This window comes from Argopecten irradians, chromosome 6 (assembly GCF_041381155.1).
Source record: "Argopecten irradians isolate NY chromosome 6, Ai_NY, whole genome shotgun sequence".
Lineage (NCBI taxonomy): Eukaryota > Metazoa > Mollusca > Bivalvia > Pectinida > Pectinidae > Argopecten > Argopecten irradians.
The window spans coordinates 7720331-7739643 of record NC_091139.1 but is presented as its reverse complement, the minus strand read 5'-3'; the positions used below and the strand labels follow the sequence as shown (position 1 = coordinate 7739643).

Here is a 19313-nt window from a genome sequence, read left to right as displayed (position 1 = left end):
AAGTTCCATTCCAAGATAGAAATATGATATTAGGTATTACTGGCTTTGCTTGATAAATGATGCTCTTTAATGGTAAAATTAAGGAAGAAGTTTATTTTCTTTTTTTATTGTGTAAAAAAAAAATTATCATGAGAATTATAAAATGTTCCATGACGAATAAATTGTGTGTGAAAAATTTAAAACAAGCCAGGAAACTTTATATTACTACCACTGATACAGAAAGATTTTGTTGCTTTGATGAGATATAATGCTGCTTTGTGAACTTTGTCAAATATTCATCTGTTCTCTAACTTTACGCATTCCTGGTATTTTAATGGGACAAAAACATCTATTTATTCAATTATCACCAAACGCTCCTATTATGGCTGTCTCTATGGGTTAGGGTGACCTCAAGTTTCTGTCAGAAAGCCGAACTTACAACACAAAGGAAATTATGACACCTGGGCCATTTTAGTTTGAAAGACACCGAGAAGTGTGCCTATCGATAAACATCTTGTCTGTTTGCACTCAATGTATAGAACGTGTGAATACTATTTTCTCATTCTTTATCTCCGACTGATTGCTATCTGAGAAGCTGTGCTTAGTCTCGGAATAAGAATATGTCATGACATCAAAACGAAAAGATCATTTGTACTGCTTTTCTTAGCATTTTTCTCAGGGCTTAATTACCTCGAGATTTTTTGTCTATCTGAATAGGAACTTAACAGGGATGTAAAGTGGTAATATACATGAACCTAAATAGAGTTAAAACAGGAAATTTTCTGTATGGGATTCAATAGAGGATAAATGTTATAATTCTATATGTATTGAACTTAAAGATTCTTTAGATAAAAAAAATGTCTTAAGACAAAAGCTTGAAAGTCACTGGTACTAAGTGGCTCGGTTGTACTGTTCTCCTTATAAGATGAACAGGGAAAAAGTCTATAGCTGCCAATTTTTGCTTTTGTGTAAGAGACACAGGTATAGTTTGACACCTAGCACTCAATCAGGCCCCAGCTTCATCAACTGTTGTTAAATTGATATGAATTTCTTGCAATTTTCCATAGGAAAGTATTACAGAAGTTAAAGAAACAAATCTGCAATTAACTTGTTTACCCCTAAAAAATCATAATGAACTGTTCTAGCCTTTTGATTTAGAAGATTTCAAATGCATCTTCAGGGGTCAATGGGTTCAGAGACTCATTTTAACTTCTATGGAGAATTTCAATTTAAGTTACGGAATTGGACATTAGAATGAAACTGAGCCCAGATTGTCCATATATATGCTATTGCTCTTGAGTTTACACAAAAAAAAAAAAAAAAAAAAATTATTAGTCTGACCGATATATAAATGAATGTTTCATATGTAAATTCATGTTAATTTAAGTGAAGATTGCCAAATTTTATGTATCAAAGATACATCCTGTTTGATTTTGTAAGTACACTTGTATCACAAAAAAATGTTGCTTGTTTAGAATAAAGGTTTCATGAGGCCAAGATACTACATTTAAGGTAAAAATCCTTTTTCCCATAAAGGAATTTGAATAACATACTTGTGGAATATATCAGATGCCTACAGGTATGTAGCACCTACATCGATAGGATGCTGATTGTATCATGATGTATGTCCACACAAAGATACATTTCCTGTTACTGACAGATATGCCTTGTACCTGTCGACCATTATATATATCTGTGATACCTGTATCACTAGATAATACTATTATTTGCCAGGTAACGCCAGGTAATGCCAGGTAACACCAGGTTTTACCTGGTAATGTTAGGTTCTGTAGAGTTTTTACACCTGTATTACCTGCAGTTGTCACCTGTTTAGTACCTGTGGTGACAATTACAATGACAATATGTATTGTTATACATCAGTTGCTGAAATCGATAAAAATCTGTAGAAGGCATCATTTTACAAAACAATCTATCAAATCTGGTGAAAATGCAAAGAATGTTGATTTTTGTTGATGAAAATTTCAAGCATGAACAGCATTTGTTTTTTGGCCGAGGTTATATCATGTTGTACATATTTTTGGAGACAGCTTATGTGAATGAAAGGGGTTTCATTTACTGTGTCTGGTACATTCATTGGTTAAGTCTTTGTTGTTAGCAATGCTTATTTGAATTTAATGTCTGCAACTTGCACATATGATATGAGTGTATGTGTCTGTGTGTTTTGGGAGGCTGCAGTATGTGGTATTCCTTGTGGTAGCACAAAATCCATTATCAATTTATAGTGCTATCTCACTGAATCATACAGCACATTCAAATGAATGACACTCCAGTTGACATTTTCATGGTTTTTGTGTTTGGGAAATTCTTCCATATAATCTAGGTTTATAAGAAAGATTTAAATAGTTAAGATTGGTCAGAAAAATGTTTGTCAACATCGTTCCAGGTATTTGAATAGTTGTGGCAGGTTGATCTTGTTTATAAAACTCTTCATCTCTTATAATTTTGAATTTATCCCCAAATACCAGTGGATTTGGTAACAGTCTTAACGTAAACAACAATATTGACAAACGGGGACAGGTAAACATTTAGGGGTTTTAGATAAACTTTTCCATTTAAATTGTTAAACAATTCATCTATTGAGTAATGGAAAAATAAACAAATACCTCTGTGCATGATTTTAAGGGAAGGGTGACAGTTGTATTCCAGTTAGGTAGCAAACATTTAAATGTCTCCAGGTACTCAGCACATTTTTTCCTAAAACAGGTGCAAATATTACAGGTGTCCTATTTCTGATTAAGTCTGCAAGGTGTGTTTGTGTTAAGATGTAATATTAGACAATGTACAATTGTAAAGAAACCAGATTTTTAGCTTATGTCGATTTCTGAAATAAGATTAACTTAAATCTACTTCGGTAAATATTAAAGAGCTGTAGTGTAAATAAGTTAGGTGGAATTTTTGCTATCTATACGTGTTTTTGCTGTGATTAGCGCCCTTCCCCATATAATTAAAGTGCCTGGCTCCCTCCCCTATTTTGGAATTGAAATTAAAGTTGTATAAACAACCCCTGACCAATCCCATGGGTTAACAATGTTTTACAACAATGTGATGCTTATTACATTGGCAATATATCCCATATTACAAGAACTTGCGAGTCTTTTACATTTGACATAATAATACGTCTCAAAGGAAAAAAGGCATATGAATGTTTACTGTGACAGATTAATGTGGCATTATTGCGTAAAAGGTTAGAATTAAGCTGACCTTTTTTAAAGTTTTTTTCATCCAAACCTTACATTTTGGTTACCTACTAAACGACCACATCATTTAATATTTTTTAAATGCCCTGGATGCTAATTAATATGGTATATATATATCTGAGTAATTAAAAATACAAGGTAATAATTTTATATGGCATATTGCAAAATTTCTCTTCTGGCTTATTTTGCAAAGTAGAAGGTCGGAAGCATAAAACAATGTACTTAACCTTAATTAAAGAACTCCTAGCAATATAGAGTTCATCACCCAATAAGCTGTTTACCTGGTAATCCAGAAGTTCTGAAGTATAACTCACCTGAAATGTCACGAAAGGTCACAATCTAAAAGGAAATATTCTAATTATTCATGCATGTAATATATCATTTTATTCATTTGTTCCTCAAAAGATACATTATTGAAAATAAATATTTAAATAACTTTGAATCTTCGATATGCAAATCAAAAGATCAGTTTGATGAAATTAAATATCCTACGGGTGATATTCTGATATTTTGAAAAATGAGTTCTGAATAACAAAAGAAATGATACTGACATCTTAGGTCAGTTATTGAATGCGGAAATTCTTAACCAAAAAAATATAATCTATTTGAATTAAAAGAAATTTATAAATAGTTAAGATTGATGTCAGAAAAATGTTTGTCAACATCGTTCCAGGTTTTAAAACATTTTAAAACATGGTTGTGGAATTATTGATCTTGTTTTTAAACATTTCATCTCTTTTAATTTTGAATTTTAATTGTCCCCAAATACCACACAGGGATTGATGGTAACAGTCTTAACGTACTAATAAAACAATATTGACAAACGGGGACAGGTAAACATTTTGTTTTTAGATAAACTTTTCCATTTGGGGGATTGTTAAGACAATTTATCTATTGAGTAATGTCCGGGTATCAAGTAATAAATACATATCTGTGGCAAGATTTTAAGGGAAGGGTGACAGTTGTATTCCAGTTAGGCAGCTAACATCATTTGGGGGTCTCCAGGTACTCAGAATTTTTTTATTTTCCATAAAACAGGTGCAAATAAATTACAAGGTGTCCTATTTCTGATTAAGTTTGCGAGGTAAAATTTTTTTGTAATAAGTTAATATATTGACCAATGTATCCCTTATCCTATGAACTTGCGAGTCTTTTACATTTGACATAATAATGTGTCTCGAAGAAAAAAAGGCATCTTCATGTTTACTGTGACAGATTAATGTGGCATTATTGCGTAAAAGGTTAAAATTAAGCTGACCTTTTTTAAAGTTTTTTTCATCCAAACCTTACATTTTGGTTACCTACTAAACGACCACATCATTTAATATTTTTTAAATGCCCTGGATGCTAATTAATATGGTATATATATCTGAGTAATTAAAAATACAAGGTAATAATTTTATATGACATATTGCAAAATTTCTCTTCTGGCTTATTTTGCAAAGTAGAAGGTCGCAAGCATAAAACAATGTACTTAACCTTAATTAAAGAACTCCTAGCAATATAGAGTTCATCACCCAATAAGCTGTTTACCTGGTAATCCAGAAGTTCTGAAGTATAACTCACCTGAAATGTCACGAAAGGTCACAATCTAAAAGGAAATATTCTAATTATTCATGCATGTAATATCATTTATTCATTTGTTCCTCAATAGATACATTATTGAAAATAAATATTTAAATAACTTTGAATCTTCGATATGCAAATCAAAAGATCAGTTTGATGAAATTAAATATCCCACGGGTGATATTTTGAAAAATGAGTTCTGAATAACAAAAGAAATGATACTAACATCTAAGGTCAGTTATTGAATGTAGTTTGCCTTGAACTGGAATGATGAATCTAGCAAAAAAAATCATTGATTAAATATTGGTCATTATATACATAGACAAAATAGATTTGAATCTCAGAAACACATGTGGTATCTCATGACTCTTCAAGAATTTGTTAAACAAGCTTATAATATTTGTCAACCAAAAGAAATATCATAAATATGATAAGTTCATTGATGTGCCCAGAAAAGATAGAAATTTTTGCATGTATTCACAATTTTAAAAACATATTAAAACATGAATTATTACTTTAGTTGTCAGCTAGTATTCTGGTTGTTTGATCCTTTTGTTGTTAATGTAAATAGCACATAGGAGAATTGATGTCTTTTTTTATGTCTGTTCTATCGTACTAATATCACATAATTCTCCTATTGACATTCTGTGTTGACCTCTGTTGTTGTTTCGTATTACACCTTGTTATATTTGTGATTGACAGAAATGTTAAATATGCAGGTAATGTCCTTGTATTATCAAACTACCTTAATACATATATGTGGAGGCTTAAACTAAAACTAATGAATGTTGTAGAGCATAAAGAAAAGTGTGGGGCTTAAGGATATTTTGGAAATGTTAGACTCTTGGCATGCCAAACCCACACAATGAGACCTAGCTGTTATATGTATGTGTTCCGAAAGGATATCTTTTAATTTAACATAGATCTTTCATAGATTAGCTGATTTTCCATATATCAACTTGTTTCACTAATTAAGGTAATTTCTTTAAAATTATCAGCTTGATTATCGTGTAATGCACCCAGGGAACAAATAGTCCCAGATGCATGGGTATTATATAGAGAGAGTGGGGGGTAACAGTGGGTTTCCCCGTCTGATGATACATATGTATTATAGAGGGACAGTGAGGGTAACAGTGGGTCTCCCTGTCTGATAAAATGTGAGCATTATAGAAGTACCATGAGAGTAATAGTGGGTCTACCTGTCTGATGATACATATGTATTATAGAGGGGACAGTGAGGGTAACAGTGGGTCTCCCTGTCTGATAAAACATAATGTGCTATAGAGGGACTGTGAGGGTAACAGTGGGTCTCCCTGTCTGATGAGTCATGGGCCAGTGGGTCTCCCTGTCTGATGATACATGGATAATGTAGAAAGACAGTGATGGGTAACAGTGGAGTGACAGTGAGTCATGGGTATTACATACAGAGGGCCAGTGAAGGTAACAGTGGGTATCCCTGTCTGATGATACATGGATTATTTAGTAGAATAGAAGGGTAACAGTGGGGGTTGTGATACAGTGGAGTGAGGGTAACAGTGGAGTCTCCCTGTCTGATATGATATTACATGGTTTATAGAGGGCCAGTGAGGTAACAGTGGGTCCTCCCTGTCTGATGATACATATGTATTATAGAGGGACAGTGAGGGTAACAGTGGGTCTCCCTGTCTGATGATAAGTAGAAAGTAATGAGGGTAACAGTGGTCCCTGTCGATGATCGGGTAATGGGTTTTATAGGGACAGGGTAACAGTGGGTCTCTCCCTGTCTGATGAGTCATGGGACAGTGGATAATGGATAATGTAGAAAGACAGTGAGGGTAAACAGTGGAGTGACAGTGAGTCATGGGTATTACATACAGAGGGCCAGTGAAGGTAACAGTGGGTATCCCTGTCTGATGATACATATGTATTATAGAGGAATAGTGAAGGTAACAGTGGGTCTCCCTGTCTGATGATACATGGATAATGTAGAAAGACAGTGAGGGTAACAGTGGATCTCCCTGTCTGATATGATACAGGGTACATGGGTTTTATGGAGGGACAGTGAGGGTAACAGTGGGTCTCCCCGTCTGATGATACATATGTATTATAGAGGGACAGTGAGGGTAACAGTGGGTCTCCCTGTCTGATAAAACATGATGTGTTATAGAGGGACTTTGAGGGTAACGGTGGGTCTCCCTGTCTGATGAGTCATGGGACAGTGGGTCTCCCTGTCTGATCATGCATGGATAATGTAGAAAGACAGTGAGGGTAACAGTGGATCTCCCTGTCTGACATATATGTTGTGAAGCAGTTGGTATTTATATTAAGATATGCTTATAAAAAGAACTGGACACCCGTAAGACCATTATAAATGAGTGATAACCCACTGAGAAACTTTTTCTGATGGTTTTCAGTCTAAAAATGTCTTTGTTACTCTACAGAGCCCCTGTAGCTATTTGAAACATTTTCTGGTGTTAACACCACATACATATATCTGATTCCTGATTTTTACGTAGGTAATGTAGTTGACTTTAAGTGGTTATGTATATCAATACAGTCTAGTCATTAGGGGATTAAAGTGTTGTGTATAGAAGTATTACCCAGACTGTTGACCATTAGCTGTATTGACCAAAGAGTGGACATAATCTCTTGGCTGGGGATTGCCTATTAGTTCTGTAAAGAGAAAGTGGTCCCTGTGTCTTTTATTTTATATTTGTATGTACCCAGTTGTAGCTGTTATGCAAATAGACCTAACACCCTTTGTACAAAGTCACAATAAGTAGGTTTAATGTTCATTATAACAATATTTGAACACTAATAACGTCATTACATGTTTGCTGTATAGGTATATGGACAACTTTTAACTCTAATAGTCCATGAGAGGAAACCTTTCCTCTGCAATGGCTAAAATATGTCATCTAGTCTCAATTAAGGTAGACAATCAACAACTCCTAAAATTCACACTACCTAAAGCTGATAGGCAAATTCTTTGACGGTAATTTCTCCATAGATTCTTTAACTTATAAGACAACAGTAGCTGTCAGGTTCAATGTTTCTGAGGAAGCATCTCATAGCACCAGATCAGTGACAGATAACAGAAAGAAAGCTCCTGCTACCACTTTTATCGAACTTAGAAAACAGGTGCAATGTTCGCTATTTTCAATAGTAACATATTCCGTCTTTGCGTATTACAGAGTTATCTCCCTTGCGGGTAGGTATCGATTGTTACGTCATTATTTTGTGAGCACAATTCACATCATTTTCTCTGAAAAGTATGATGTTATGCTCACAAAAACAAGACGTCACAATCAATACCTACCCCCAAGTGCAGATAACTCTGTAATATGCAGATCTGGAATATGCATTCAATAGAGTAATGACCCAGAAAAGTTGTGCGCCTTGATATTTTGTAGAGAGTTAATAATCAGCCAGGAAAAGTTTGAGAAGGATTTGAAGTGATAACATCTACAAATTATGATTTGAAATATTTTGCTTGAATGCTACATATAATTTTTAGCAATTTCACCTAGAAAATTGTCCACTATCAAAGTGTCAGCTATGTTTGGTTGATAAATAATGAGACAACTTTACACTACAGTAAGGTCCCAATTACAGGTAATTTAACGAGTGGTTTGTATGTTTTTACAGGTGAGAGAGCCCGTGACCTCTTCCTCCACTCTCGGCTGCCATTGATGACACTCAGCAGGATCTGGTAAGTCACCATGACAACGGAAAAAAAAATGGAACTTCGTATGTTAAATACTGGTCCACAACATCACCCTCTGGCTAACTCCTTTTCATTTCAGTAATACGTTACCATAACTTTAGTATGCAAATACGCTACCTACACCCATCTTTGTAGCCCCAACAAACATAAGATTTGAGAATCCCGTCTCCCTACCGTACCTCATCTCGTACTCGACGAGAGTAACATAGAGTGGTCTCCCTTCCTCTTTCCTTTATGGCGCTACACAGCTCGGACGGCAATTGCATTGTGTCTATTTCGTTTCGCTGTTAGGTCCATTTATTTGACGTTTTAGTCAAATTTTTTCACACATTCAGTTGTGTGTTTACCCATCTGCCCTGTGATGTTTGGTTTTTGTACTGTCATTCGTTTTTTGTGCCTTTTTCGGCCGTTTTTTGACTGTTCCACGTGCTTGCCGGTGTTCCGTGCGATCCGTCATTACTGGTGACGTCTCGCTGTTTCCGGTTTGTTTACGTTTGTTTTTTTTCGGTTTTTCGTTGCTGAGGCTTCGTTGCCGTTGTTATTAGGTAAGATTTGTGTCACCTAACACTGTTTTTTACGGGTTTAGCGTGTGTTGCTTATATTTTACGTTTTTGACGTATTTTTCTTAACTTGTTTACGTAATTGTCGTTGTAATGCCTGGTATGTCCCGCTCGGGTCAGCGTCAGGGGTCTGCTCATGGTTGTTCCCATTTCTATGAGGAACGGGACCCACATGATGCATGTCCCCTATGTCGCCCTTGTCATGAGTCCTCTCCTTGTGAACTTTGTCCAGTTGGAGAGGCTCTTGGCCAGGCCGGCATTACACCAAGGCGATCTTCGTCCTCCCGTAAGAGGGATTCGTCCTCATCTTACGGGAGGAGAAGGAAGCAGGCTTCTAGTTTTGTTTCTGTTCCTGTCTCGGTAGTTCCTGTCTCTACAGGTTCTTCTCGAGATCAGGGGGTGGTCCCTCCTGTCCAGGATGTTCCTGGAGTAGGGGAGGGGCAGCCTGACCCTGACGTTTCTCGGTCTAGGGTCGAATTGGCTGGGAATGCTCGTAAGCTTCCATGCTTGCCTTCGGGTAGGGACTACCAGCCGCCGGTCTCTGACGTTGTCAGCGGCTCCGGCATTCCAGGTGGTGTTGCTGTTGGGGGCGGTCTTGATGCCGGACCTATTCGTCCGAGTGTGGGTTCAGGGACTACAGACTTCCTTTCTGGTTTGTCCGTTTCCACTGGGATTAGTGATGCGCAGCTCTCTAATCCCGGCATCAATTCTGGTCCAACTTTCCCTCCCGTCCAGTTACCTGGTCCCGGTCCTATTAGGTCCGCTCCTGAGTGTGCTGGCTCGGTTTTCCCAGGGGGTCATCCTCAGGGTCCTGGGTTTGTTGGTCAGGTGTCCGATTTTCGGCCTCCTTTTCCCCCTGGCTTAGGGTATACGGGTGCCTGCGGGCAAACCATCCTTGGGCCCCCCAAACCAGCCTGCGGATGGTTTTGGGTTTCAGCAGCATCCCGGCAGTTATGGGCCTAGCCCATACATGTCCGGGTTTCCACTTGGAGGGAGTGGTGGTCCAACCTCGTCCTTTGGTCAGGTTGGCCAGCCCCAGTCTCAGGCAGGTCAGGTTGGCCAGCCCCAGGGGTCACTCCCAACCCACGGGACCTTTTCCGTATTTTCAGGGATACGGTTTTAACCCCATGGCTATTCCTTCTTGGAACCCTTGGGGTTTGGTCTCTCCCTCGCGGAGACCTGTCAGCGGTTCGGTTGCTCCCCCCCAACCTACTGCTGCTTCGGGTGCCGGTCCTAGAAAGGTTCGCCGGACCTTTAGGACTTCTGCTTCTCGTGCAGTCCCGTTTGTCTCCGAGTCCAAGGGTCGAGCTTCGACCGTTAGGTCGAAGCCCTCAGCTTCTGTGGTTAGGAGTTCGGCTCCTAAACGCCACTTGTTGGAGCCTGCTCAGGAAAGTTTTCCTGAGTCTGTCTCTTTTGCTGGCCCTTTTCTCCCCGTTGGGACCTCGGGTCCAGGCAACGAGGAGGATATGGACTGTGAGGTCGTGGGTTCGGCAGAGGATGATGATGTTGTTCATCTCTCCCCTGGCTGCTCCGATATTGACCAATCTGGTTTGTCGGATGCAGATCCTCAGGTTGAAGATTTCCAGGAGGAGGGTGACCTCGAGGCTGCTGAGGTGGATGCCCAGCAGGTTTTGTCTGGGATGCGGGCCCTTAGGGCCGATGTATCTCGGATTCTCGGGGCGGAGGTTTGCCCACCACCTTCCGCATCATCCATCCCGGAGTCCACCACCCTTTTGGGTTCTTTGGTGGCTCCACGGGCATCTGCTCAGTCAGATCGCTCACTGCCAGAAGGCACTATTGTGTCTTCAGCTCTGGCCACTGCCCAGTCTCGAGTTATGGAGAAGAATTCTTCTTCATCTCGCACGCCTGGGTTTGCCGGGTTGCAGCTCAGTGTTGGTGATTTATCAGAGGTTCAGGCCTCTGATTATGCCATTCACGATGGACTGCTGTCCTCTCAGCCAGCTAAGCTGGAGTCTAGAGAATTGGCAGCTTGGCCCGGCAAGTCAGTGGACCAGGTGGTGTTCGGCTCCAAGGAGCACCACAAGATGGAGAGGCTGCTGCGCCTTTCCATTCAAATTCTGTCTTATATAGACTTTCTGACGGTTAGTCTATATAGGGTATCCGATGTGCCTGAGAGTCGGATATCTGAGACAGAGCAGGCCGACATTCAGGACAGAGTTACCTCTGCCCTGAACAGGGCATTGAGAGCCTTGGCGTCTTTACAGGTGTCATTGCTCGCCAATGTCTTGTTGGCTAGGCGTTTTTCTGTGTTGAAAAAACCGCCCGGTCGAAGAACCTTACCGGTCCCGATTGTTGACTGCCCCCTTCTCTGGGTCCACTCTTTTTGGAGGGACTCTTCCTTCTGTTCAGAAGGATTTGAAGGAGGACTCGGTCGCTTCTGCCCTTCTTTTGAAGAGATTGCAGACCGTGAAGGCCAGTACCTCGCAGGGGTCCGTGCCTCCCAAGAAGAAGGCTAGAACTTCAGCTCCTCAGTCTACTGCACAGCCGAAGTCGAAGCCTTACTTCAAGGGCAACAAGGGGAAGGGTAAGAAGGGCAAGAACCCTCCTGGGGGTAAGAAGAAGAGTTCCTGACTCTTTTTCCCCCTCCTTGGCCATTCCAGACGAGGGGTCTGTTCTGGAGGACTCCGCTCCTCCAGTTTTAGATTCCGGTCCTTCTCCCGCAGGATTCAGTTTCGGGTTAGGAAGCGATTCTCCCGCCTGGGAGGGTCTCGATCTTCCTCGTCCCGATCTTCCTGTAGGAGGTCGTCTGTCCTTCTTCCTCCCAGAGTGGAAGGAAATCACAGAGGACACATGGGCCTTGTCTGTGGTCAAGGAGGGGTTGGGCATTCCCCTCTTGCGGGATCCGCCCTTGGCATCAAGACCTATCTTCTTCCCTCCTCCGGGGGATCCAGAAAAGGCACTTGCCATCCAGGAGGAAGTAAGGACCATGCTTTTAAAGGGCGCGGTCGAGGAGGTGCCTATGGTGGAATGCACTCCGGGCTTTTATTCCAGAATGTTTCTGGTTCGGAAAAAGTCCGGAGCTTGGCGTCCCATCATAGATCTAAGTGCCTTCAGCAGGCACGTAGATTCTCCTCACTTCAAGATGGAGACTCCACGGAGCATCATAGCTTCGGTGAGAGAGGGGATGTGGGCTACTTCAGTAGATCTGAAGGATGCCTACTTCCACATTCCCATCAAGAAGTCGGCACGGAAATTCCTCCGTTTCACTTGCAACGGGAAGGTTTTTCAGTTCCGGGCCATGCCTTTCGGGCTCACGACAGCTCCTTTGGTTTTCACCAAGCTGCTGCAGGTTGTCGTGGGGTTTCTGCACTCCAGGGGAATAGATGTTCACATCTATTTCGACGATTCCCTCATGCTCCACCTAGTGCGGGAATCTTTGGTGCAGAACACCCGTCTGGTCCTGAAACTTTTGCTCAAAGTCGGCTTCATTCCTTCCAGAGAGGAGTCCGAGGTCTCCCCTTCTCGAGACTTTGTCTTCCTGGGAAACCGTTTCAACACGGTTCAGGGCATTGCCCTTCCACCTTCGGAGAAGTTCGAGAAGGCCAGAGATCTTGCTCTGACCTTCATCGGTTGGTCACACGTCCAGGTGCGTTGGTTTCTCAGTTTTCTGGGTTATCTCAACTCCCTGGCAGATGTAGTCCCCCTTGGGAGACTTCACATCAGACCTCTCCAGATGTTTCTCCTCGCGAACTGGGTTCCTGCCAGCAGGGAATGGGAGGCTTGGCTTCCTCTCAACCAGTCCGTGAAGGAGTTTGCACGGTGGTGGACTCTCAAAGACAATGTTCTACAGGGGGTTCCATTGTCCAAGCCAGCTCCCACCATGACCTTGTTCACGGACGCGTCCATGACAGGTTGGGGGGCTTACCTCGATGGCCATTGCCGGTCGGGGGAATGGTCTGGGGATCAGCTCTCCGAGCACATCAATGTGCTGGAGATGAGGGCTGTTCTGTTGGCTTTGCAGGCTTTTCGAAAGATTCTGCATTCCAAGGTGGTTTGTGTGGCTACGGACAACTCTACAGTTGTCGCGTATCTGGAGAGACAGGGGGGGACAAGGTCCCACGTCCTTTGTGCCCTCGCTATCCGTGTTCTTCTTCTCTGTCAGGAAATGCAGTTGACTATTCTAGTCAAGCATCTTCCAGGCAGGTTGAATGTTCTGGCGGATACTCTCTCCAGGCGCCGCCAGCCGGTTCTGACAGAATGGCAACTAAATCCCTCGATCTTCGAGGGCATTTGTCAGGTGTGGGACAGGCCTCATATAGACCTTTTCGCCACTTCCCTGAACAATCAGCTGCCAACCTTTGTCTCTCCGGTGCCAGACCAATTGGCTTGGGCTGTGGACGCGCTATCTCTGGATTGGGAGGGGATGCAGGCTTATGCATTCCCTCCATTCAACCTGGTGGGCAGGGTTCTACAGAAGTTTCGGACGCATCATTGCTCCCTCCTTCTGATAGCGCCCCTGTGGCCGAGACAACCATGGTTTCCGGAGCTATTGTCGTTTCTGGTGGATGTTCCTCTGGTTCTTCCACTCAGATCCAATCTCCTGCGCCAGCCTCGGTCACGGACGATGCATTCACGTCCCGAGATCCTCCACCTTCACGCGTGGAAGCTATCTCAGGAGGCCTCGCTCAGGCAGGCTTTTCTTCGGACGTGTCAGCCCGCATCGCCCGATCAATTAGGTCTTCCTCTTCTGCCGTCTACCAGTCACGCTGGAAGATCTTCTGTGATTGGTGTATCGGCAGGAAGATTGATCCGATCAAGGCTTCTGTCCAGCTGATTGCAGATTTCCTTCTCTATTTATTTAGGGAACGGAATCTCGCCTCTGGTACTATTGCGGGATACCGCACGGCTATTGCCAGTGTACTGTCTTTTCATGATAGGCGAGAGGTAGGTTCTTCCACCTCGTTGTCTGCTTTGATTAGGGGCTTCAGTCTGGACAGGCCTAGGGTACGGCAGTTAGCTCCACAGTGGAACCTAGCTCTTGTGTTAGAGTCACTGAAGGGGGCTCCTTATGAGCCTTTGGGGTCTGTCTCCCTAAAGTTTTTAACTTTTAAGACTGTCTTCCTGCTTGCCCTTGCCTCAGGCCGTAGGAGGAGTGATATCCATGCTTTGTCTGTTCACTCTTCGTGCCTTCGTTGGGCCAGAGATAGCTCTGCCGTTACCCTTCTCACTGATCCTGCCTTTTTGGCAAAGAATCAGGTTCCTGGTTTTTCGCCCGATCCCATTAGGATTCCTTCCTTGACAGTCTCTGTTGAGTCTGAGGAGAATGATCAGTTGCTGTGCCCCTGTCGAGCACTTAGGTTTTACCTTGATAAAACTAGGGGGGGGCGAGGTACTCGATCTCGTCTATTCTTGCCCATTAAACAGGGTCAGCAGGATATCTCCTCCCAATCCATTTCCAGATGGATATGTCAGGTGATCAAGATTGCTTATGAGCTATCTAATGATCTATCTCGGGCGAAATGTAAGGTGAGGGCTCATGAGGTTAGAGCCCTTGCAGCTTCTTTGGCTCTCCTAAATGGGTCCTCATTCCAGGACATCATGTCTGCTGCCTTTTGGCGTGGTCAGTCTACTTTCACTGACTTTTACCTCCGGTCCCTGTCCTCTCATTCTGAGGGACTGTTTTCCTTGGGTCCAGTTGTGGCGGCTCAGTCTGTGACTGTTCCTCCGCCCTAGACATGGTATTTATTTTTGGTTTTAACTGTATGCGGGCAGGCATCACGATGGTACTCCTCTTTTCTCTGGGAGGTATTCCATTTTTTATCCCTTTCCTTCGGGGGGTTCCTGGAACCCCTTTTTATTCTCCCTACTGGGGCTTGTCTCCTGGATTTTACGTTTGATTGGGCTGCCTGGCTTCGGACTCTCCACTACGGTAAGACGAATTCGCATACTAAAGTTATGGTAACGTATTACTGAAATGAAATTGAGGTTTTTCAATGTAAAACCAATTTTCATGATGTAATACTTACCATAACTTTATGGAGTCCCACCCTTCTGTTTCCTCCCCTTTCCTCCTCAGCCATTTTGCCCCTGTGGCTCCATAAAGGGTTTTTGAGGAAGGGAGACCACTCTATGTTACTCTCGTCGAGTACGAGATGAGGTACGGTAGGGAGACGGGATTCTCAAATCTTATGTTTGTTGGGGCTACAAAGATGGGTGTAGGTAGCGTATTTGCATACTAAAGTTATGGTAAGTATTACATCATGAAAATTGGTTTTACATTGAAAAACCTCAATTTTACATGCAATATATATACTGGTAACACTTGGTTTATTTCAAGGTTTTTTTTCGTGATCCCTCCATCTTCAAATGGACAAGGATTTACTGTGTATAATAACCAGTAAATGGTACTTTTTCCTCAGAAACTAACTTTAAAACTTAAAATCAAAGATCTGTAAGATTAAAATATATGATATATATACTCACTAGGTATTTTGAACTTTATAAAACTTTTTGATGATCTTATAATTTCTTGGTTATTTTGGAAAAGTAATATACTCACTAGGTATATTTTTGAACTTTATAAAACTTTTTGATGATCTTATAATTTCTTGGTTATTTTGCAAAACTATCAAACTATATATGAACTATTTCATTCAGTCGTTAATAATCTATAACTGGACAACACTAAGACCTCTACTGTACTTGGTCACATAAGTTCCTAATCCTAATGGAAGGATCAGTTACAGCTGTAAGTCTTTATAATCGTGGGTATAGACTTATATTATTCTGGGTCACACCTGTAACAGTAAAGTCAAGCATTGTGGTGATTAGGATTACAACGGTATTGGTTAAGTTTCTCCCTAATGTTTTACAAGGTGGATTAGTCTTTTGCTCTGGCATTTAGTTTTATGAAAAAAATATATTTACAATAAGTAGTTATGAGGTTGTCATTAACTAGAAAAGATAGTTAGAGATACAAGAACCCTTTTGTATTGTCATGTCCATCTGTTAGTCAACCGAATTGGGGTTTTCAGAGATTTCCTTGAAAACTAATAGGTCTGTTGATTTTAAATTACACCTGGTAATAGCGGATGGTATGCAGATAAAATATTCAAAAAATTTTCCTGATAAACCTAAGAGTGCATACCAAAATTTTAAAATGCCCAACATCTATGAAAATTTGTGTGTAGAGCTTCTTAATTGGACACAAAACTTCATGGTCATTAGAACTTAAGAAGAGGTCTGAACATTTCTGCAGCATAGGAGGACTACAAAGTAGTGATAGGTTTGATGCCTCAGAACAGTTTTCTAAATTAAGTTTCATGTATAGTTATGTCTGGTCTTAAAAGTAATCATATTTATGATTAATTTCTCGTTTTTACCTAAAGTCTCAATTTATGAAAAGAACCATCAGTCTTCCACACTAACTAGATGTTTTGTTTTGGGAGGAGACATTTGGATGAGTTGCTGTAGTCATTGTTCTGTGAACCTCACGTAAAATAACCATCAATCTTAGCAGACACAAAACCTGCCATCTTTCCGTGTTTTACCCCTGTTTTAATCTCATTCATATACACAGTGGTGTATGTTTCTATTTAAGATATTCAAGAGCATGGTATGGAAATAATTGAATGGAACAATTAAACATGTCTCATTTTATAAATGCACATTCCTTAAAACTACACAAGTCATCGCTTTCAAGGAAGATTGTATTATCATACTTTAGCATTAATTATAAAGGAAGCTTGGGAAACGTTTTCAAGTCTTGTATTTACAGTGGGTGGTATATATAGAGTTTAAGGGTTATCTAACATTGATTAAAAGTACATAGTAGTTCGTTATCAGAATTTTCCATGTATTGAGCTTGCGAGATTGTCACCTACAGTTAATGTAACCTATATAAAAAAAACATCCCACCACTGCCACCAAAGATGGAATATAAAGGTCAAAAAGTGGTAAATTCTGAAAATTTGTAAAATTAAATTTGGGGGGGGGGGGGGGGTGTGATCTTATTTGGGTGTGTGGTGAAAATGGAAATGTGTTGTTACATATATATTACCTTTGGTGAATGTACCAAAAACACTGATATGCTAATTATTGGTATTGTCCATGGTAGTTTTGTGTTTCTCAATAAGATGCATGAGAAACGAACCAGTCTTAGCTGATGTATATTGTGCTTGCTTGATCAGGCACTTTTACCAAAATTAAATTCAATTGAACACACAGCCATCTTGTGGGACAACCTTAATGCATTCTTTGCCTCATTGGGCAGTAACCCAACAAACCTGTGACATCCCAGCCACAAGCCAACTTTTGAATGTTCTTTTTTTTTCATCTACAATTAACTGCAATAATTATATATACATACTTAAACATATTTTTAAGATATGAAAGTAAGGTAAACTTTATATGGAATATCTACATGGAATGAATCTACTTTTGCTACTCTCAGAATGTAGCTCATATGCAAAATTCATAAATTTAGAAATAAAATTAATTTTTTATGTGACAACATTATTGCATAATTAATAAAGTGTGTTGCTGACCCTTAGATAATAAAATGCAACAGGTAGCTTTTTAAAGACAGATTTTTGTGTTCGTAGTTTGTTTAATATGTGTATTTATACACAGGAATTCTGTCATCCTTTCAGTAATAGATGCAAAAGTGACACGAACTCAGAGGAGACCGTATACATTTTTGTCATCGGTATGTTAACAAATCACTTGATAATGTCCATTCTGCGACATTTAGTTGTTTAAGTTTCTCTGTATGTCCCAGGTGATAACAAGCATTGAGAGTTTTCAGATCAACCATTCTTCATGAACATTCATGTTTTAATTCCTTGATCGCAGATCAAGGCCAAATAAATCAGAAACTTAAATAAATCTTCACCAAACTTTGTTTACGTTTTGATATTAGAGTCCAATAAAGATTATGAAAAGGAAGTATAAATATATAAGTTTAAGATGAAGTGTGATTCCCAAGCTGATAATATTTTGTATTTGTTTGAGTTTCTAGACAGTTCATTCTCAAGCACTACCTACACATGGAGGTCTATGAAAACCAAAGTAATATCATGACCAGTTTCGTTATGTGCATTGAGGTTGTTTTATTGCGATTTAAAGGTTTGATACAGTCGTAAAACATAGAATTTAGCTACTCGTTTTAGGCAGATATATAGTCTGTTTTAGAAATGAAGAGGTCATAGAAATTACTTTGCGGGATAAAACATTTTGTAGTAGGACCTTATAAAGGATGAATTTATGTGCGATTGTTTGTACATAATTCGATCACTGCCTAGTTACCATCCACCAATGTGTTGCCGAAAGACCAATGGTCCTAGTCCTTATTCTAGTTTGATGATTCAAATATATCATGGATAATTTCAATTTGATCATTGAACAACCCTATGGATGTAATTTGTATTAATCATGCTGCAAATGGAAGCCTTTATAAATTAAACTGAATGTTTCTATATATCTATTGATTCGAGTCATTCTGTTTTAGTTTGGTAAGCACTAAAATATAAATGCAAAGAAACAGGTATACACTACCTTCTTATTTTTATTTTTTTTTTTTTTTGATTTTTTTCGTTCTGGAGGGGAAATTGATATGTCCAAAAATAAAATTTCTCGTTCTACTTCCTAAATACCTGAGCTGCCATAAAACAAATTCACAACACATGCTTATTGTGTCAAAATCTCGAACAGGTAACCTACCTGTGGTCTGTGGTTTATATGTGTCAGGTAATAAAATTCATTGGTCTCACAGGTCTCAAAAAACTTTGATTTATAATCAATAAAGCACATGCCCTAAACACATGTAGGTATAAAGATGGTCCTGGTGATATTGGTTTGACACTACCTCATTACATGTGTGTGTAAAGATAAAAACAAATCTACAGGTATGGTATTTTAGTCTTACTGTAAAGTACTTTTAATTTGTGAAGATTTATATTTCACTGTATTTGATTCCTCAAAGCAAAATTAATATACTAGTGTATATATATGCTAAAAACTAGTGTAGGGCATATCTTCGACCCCACAAATAAGGTCTAAATTAGAAAATATGAAATTTCCAAACACTGCAGAATTAAAGCACTTTACAGTATCAATGATTTAAACATTTGTGAACCCTCTGACAGTACAGCTCTTAGCATGCAGTAGTAAACTGATGTTTAGATTTGTGGGATGGAGGTGGAGGTGGGGGGTTGAGTTGGAAGGAGGTTAAGTTGTAACTATAAGCAGCTACATGTATTAAAAGATGTGCTAGGTTTAGGTGGAGGAAAGCCTGAGTATCGGGAGAAAAACCACTGAGCAGTC

The 19313-nt window shown here is 40.1% G+C and overlaps 1 protein-coding gene across 2 annotated transcripts in view; it reads left to right on the top strand.

Moving 5' to 3' along the window:
- Nucleotides 1–19313, top strand: part of LOC138324864 (titin homolog) — a 137966-nt gene that overhangs the window by 16764 nt on the left and 101889 nt on the right. For both annotated transcript variants that reach the window (XM_069270073.1, XM_069270072.1), the window contains exon 3: nucleotides 8391–8454. In XM_069270073.1, the coding sequence (XP_069126174.1) occupies nucleotides 8391–8454 (64 nt within the window). The remainder of the gene's footprint in view (nucleotides 1–8390; nucleotides 8455–19313) is intronic.